The sequence below is a fragment of the Seriola lalandi genome, unplaced genomic scaffold (genome assembly GCF_002814215.2).
Source record: "Seriola lalandi dorsalis isolate HSWRI2012SDOR001 ecotype SW California unplaced genomic scaffold, Sedor1 jcf7180002054913, whole genome shotgun sequence".
Taxonomy (NCBI): domain Eukaryota; kingdom Metazoa; phylum Chordata; class Actinopteri; order Carangiformes; family Carangidae; genus Seriola; species Seriola lalandi.
Window position 1 is genome coordinate 332,367 of NW_019525465.1, and position 2,945 is coordinate 335,311.

At 40.2% G+C, this 2,945-nt stretch overlaps 1 protein-coding gene and 2 long non-coding RNA genes across 3 annotated transcripts in view; 2 read left to right on the forward strand and 1 right to left on the reverse strand.

Annotated features, from left to right (window-relative positions):
* The window catches only part of LOC111673186 (sialoadhesin-like), a 2,521-nt gene extending 2,504 nt beyond the window's left edge, over window positions 1–17 (forward strand). The window contains exon 5 of the mRNA XM_023430866.2: window positions 11–17. Within this exon, the coding sequence (XP_023286634.1) occupies window positions 11–17 (7 nt within the window). The remainder of the gene's footprint in view (window positions 1–10) is intronic.
* The window catches only part of LOC147817706 (uncharacterized), a 5,091-nt gene extending 3,102 nt beyond the window's left edge, over window positions 1–1,989 (reverse strand). Inside the window, exon 1 of the long non-coding RNA XR_015436124.1 lies at window positions 1,899–1,989. This is a non-coding gene — a long non-coding RNA (uncharacterized LOC147817706). The remainder of the gene's footprint in view (window positions 1–1,898) is intronic.
* On the forward strand, window positions 66–2,358 carry LOC111673188 (uncharacterized). Its single transcript, XR_002762079.2, has 2 exons — window positions 66–567; window positions 1,947–2,358. It is a non-coding gene; the product is annotated as an uncharacterized LOC111673188 (long non-coding RNA).
* The last annotated feature ends 587 nt before the right edge of the window (window positions 2,359–2,945 follow it).

Sequence of the window (2,945 nt, forward strand, 5' to 3'; positions counted from 1 at the left end):
CCTCTATTAGACTTTAGTGACTCAAAGTTCTGACGTTGATGAATGGACTGAATCTAAACTTTGAATGTTCGTGACAGTGGCTCAAGTGTCGAAGCTAAAACAAACATTCCTCTAGTGTATAAAGTATTCATGTTAAACAGAGCAAAGCTTCGTGACAGAAGTGGGTGGAGTCATGTTAAAGGTTAAAAGACAAAAGGTTTTTTGTTTTCGTGTGGTTTGTTTTGTCTTGACGAAAGAAAGCAGACGATACATCACAGTCCCACACCTGTATACCTGTCTACTGTATCTCTGCGCTTCATGGGAACCAGACAGACGACCTGAAAACATTATTAATCAGCAGCACACAGACGAAAACATCACGCTGTCATACAGATGTTTAGTATTTTCGTTTTCAGATTTATTTTCAGATTCTCAGTTTCACTGTTTTCAACCCACAAACATCTGGATTTCCATGTTTAAATCCAGCTGCTGTGTAACCGTGAGAATGATGTTGTGTTACAGGTAAAGCCGATGTTTCCTACACTGACGTCACCATCACACAGAATGTACAACCACAGAGGATCACAGGTAAACACACACTCAAACGCTGCATGTTAAATTATTACATTGACAACATTGAAATTATGCTTTGATGTGACTATATTTACTTACTATATTATGTGAATATTCTGATAAAATATACAATATTCAAACTGTTTTACTTCTGATACTAAAGTTAGATTTTAATGTGGGACTGTGGTAATGGAGGATTTTTACAGTGCGGTTTTGCTACTTACGGAAGTGGAGAAACTCCCGAATATTATCAGGAGAAAACGATTTCTGTTTTCCCAAGACAAGGAGATGAAAACATATTTAAAGTGTGGCCTTCCTCGGCTTCCTCTTTCCCTTGAATAAAAGATCTTGATTCTTCTTCCGTCACTGTCTGTTTTGTTGTATTGTAAAGAAACTGTGTTCTTCCTCCACCACTGGTTACAGCCTGCTCTCCTGAATAATCACCAACAGCTGATGGAACTTAAAAGATGTGTAAATAAACTGGACAAAAACTCACTAATATTCCTGTGAGGGTTTGAACTAAAATCAGACTTTAGTTCTTACGTTATAAAACAGTAAAAACTCATTTCTTCCACTATGTAATGAACCTTGTTATGTAACGGCTCCTCTGAGCCTCGTGTGTTTGTTGTTGTTACTGAAGAAGGAAGTCACGCCTCTCACCCACTTTCCTGCGCTACTATTGGTACAAAGTGATGACATCAGCCATCACCATGGTTACCATAAACAGTACTGTTCAGAAACTGACCGAGTTTATTTATAGGCGTGTCTCCGTGGAGTTTGTTGCTGTGTTTACTCTCTCTGAGTGTTTCTATCACTGACAGACGTTAAGGCACAGTCCAGGCTTTTATACTGACTCACGTGGATTTATCATTAATATATGTTTGGGATACATGAAGCGCTGCAGCATGAACTTCACTGCATGATCAGTGCATGTATTTATTCTCCACAGACACTTTGTAAGTATAAATCTGAAAACCCAAACGATGAATGTCTCCTATTAACAAGTATCATGAATCGTGAGCTGAGCCACAGAGCTCCATCGTTATCACTATAACACATCAGTGAGTCACATGGTCCTTCATTATCATGTGACTCAGCCCTTACCTGGGACGATCTGCTGCCACAAATACTCACTAGACCATTAAATGTAGATTAATCCACCGCTGAAAGTAGTCCCCCCAAAAATAACCAACTTCCTTCTGTTTGTTAGAAACTACAGCGACGAGCTGTTTTAGGAATTTACTGATTTTTTAAACATATAATTGTTTGGTGTTTTTAAAAATGTGTGTTTTCAGTAGGAAGCAGTGGACCTGAGGCTGAGAGCCAAAGACACGGTGGAGACGTACTGTAGTCCTGTAGCTCGTGTGTTAACGGTCTGTGTCCGTCCTCCACAGATGTGGACGCTGCTCCGACCTTCTACTCGACGGTCAAACCGGGATCCACCTGACGACAGGAAACAACAGCGCCAGAGTTAAAGTGTGTGAATCACGATGTGACGGATCAAACTGAAGAAACGATCAATGTGCTTTTACAGTCTTTCATGTGTCTCTGTAGTTTTGTGTCTTTGTAGTTTTGTGTCTCTTGTCTCTAAATGATTACAGTTTTTTATCTTCAGGCCGAAAATTGTCCCACATCTGATCTACGTTATGAACAAGGGAATAACATCTTCTTGTTTATTGTTTAATAACAGTCACACAGAGAGTTCAGTGTTTTCCCCTCCAACAACTTCTTTCACTTCATAGAGATTTACGGACTTTTCACGAGACCGACCCGACAGGAACGAAAATAAAATTAAAACAAACACGATACTGAAAGGTGTTTGGTGTTTTGAGTTTCAGTAAAGATATATTTGTTTGAACGTCCTCATTTCTCCAGCAGATGTGTTTAATGTTGCCTGAAGGTAAACTGAATGCTGCACTGAACCAAAGCCTGAATAATGAAGATTAAATTAGCTTTCTTGAGCTGAAACACTGACACTGATATTAAAGTAAAATAAAAGTCCAACATTCTCTCTGCTCTCAGCTTTTAGTCTGAACTGTTTCTTCTGACTGTTCACCAGCTCGTCTGTAACCGTCTGTCTGAACCAATAAAGACTAAACAGTTCACAGAGATGAGGGTCGCCGCAGAGCCAGCTCTTAATTCTTGGCGGCCTGGTCTGACTCACGGGACGTGGGCTGAGGGGACGAGCCTGAAATACAACAACAGCAGAACCATGATGGGTGCAGACAGAAGTCTGCTCAGCATTATGGAGACGATCGAGATCAACAGTCTCTGACATCAGACCAAAACAATGTAAAACGGGCATGTGAATGAAACTCAAGGGAGGGTTTGTCCATTGATCCAATGATGACTCTTTATAAACACTGTAAGGTGCAAATTACTTTCCCATGATG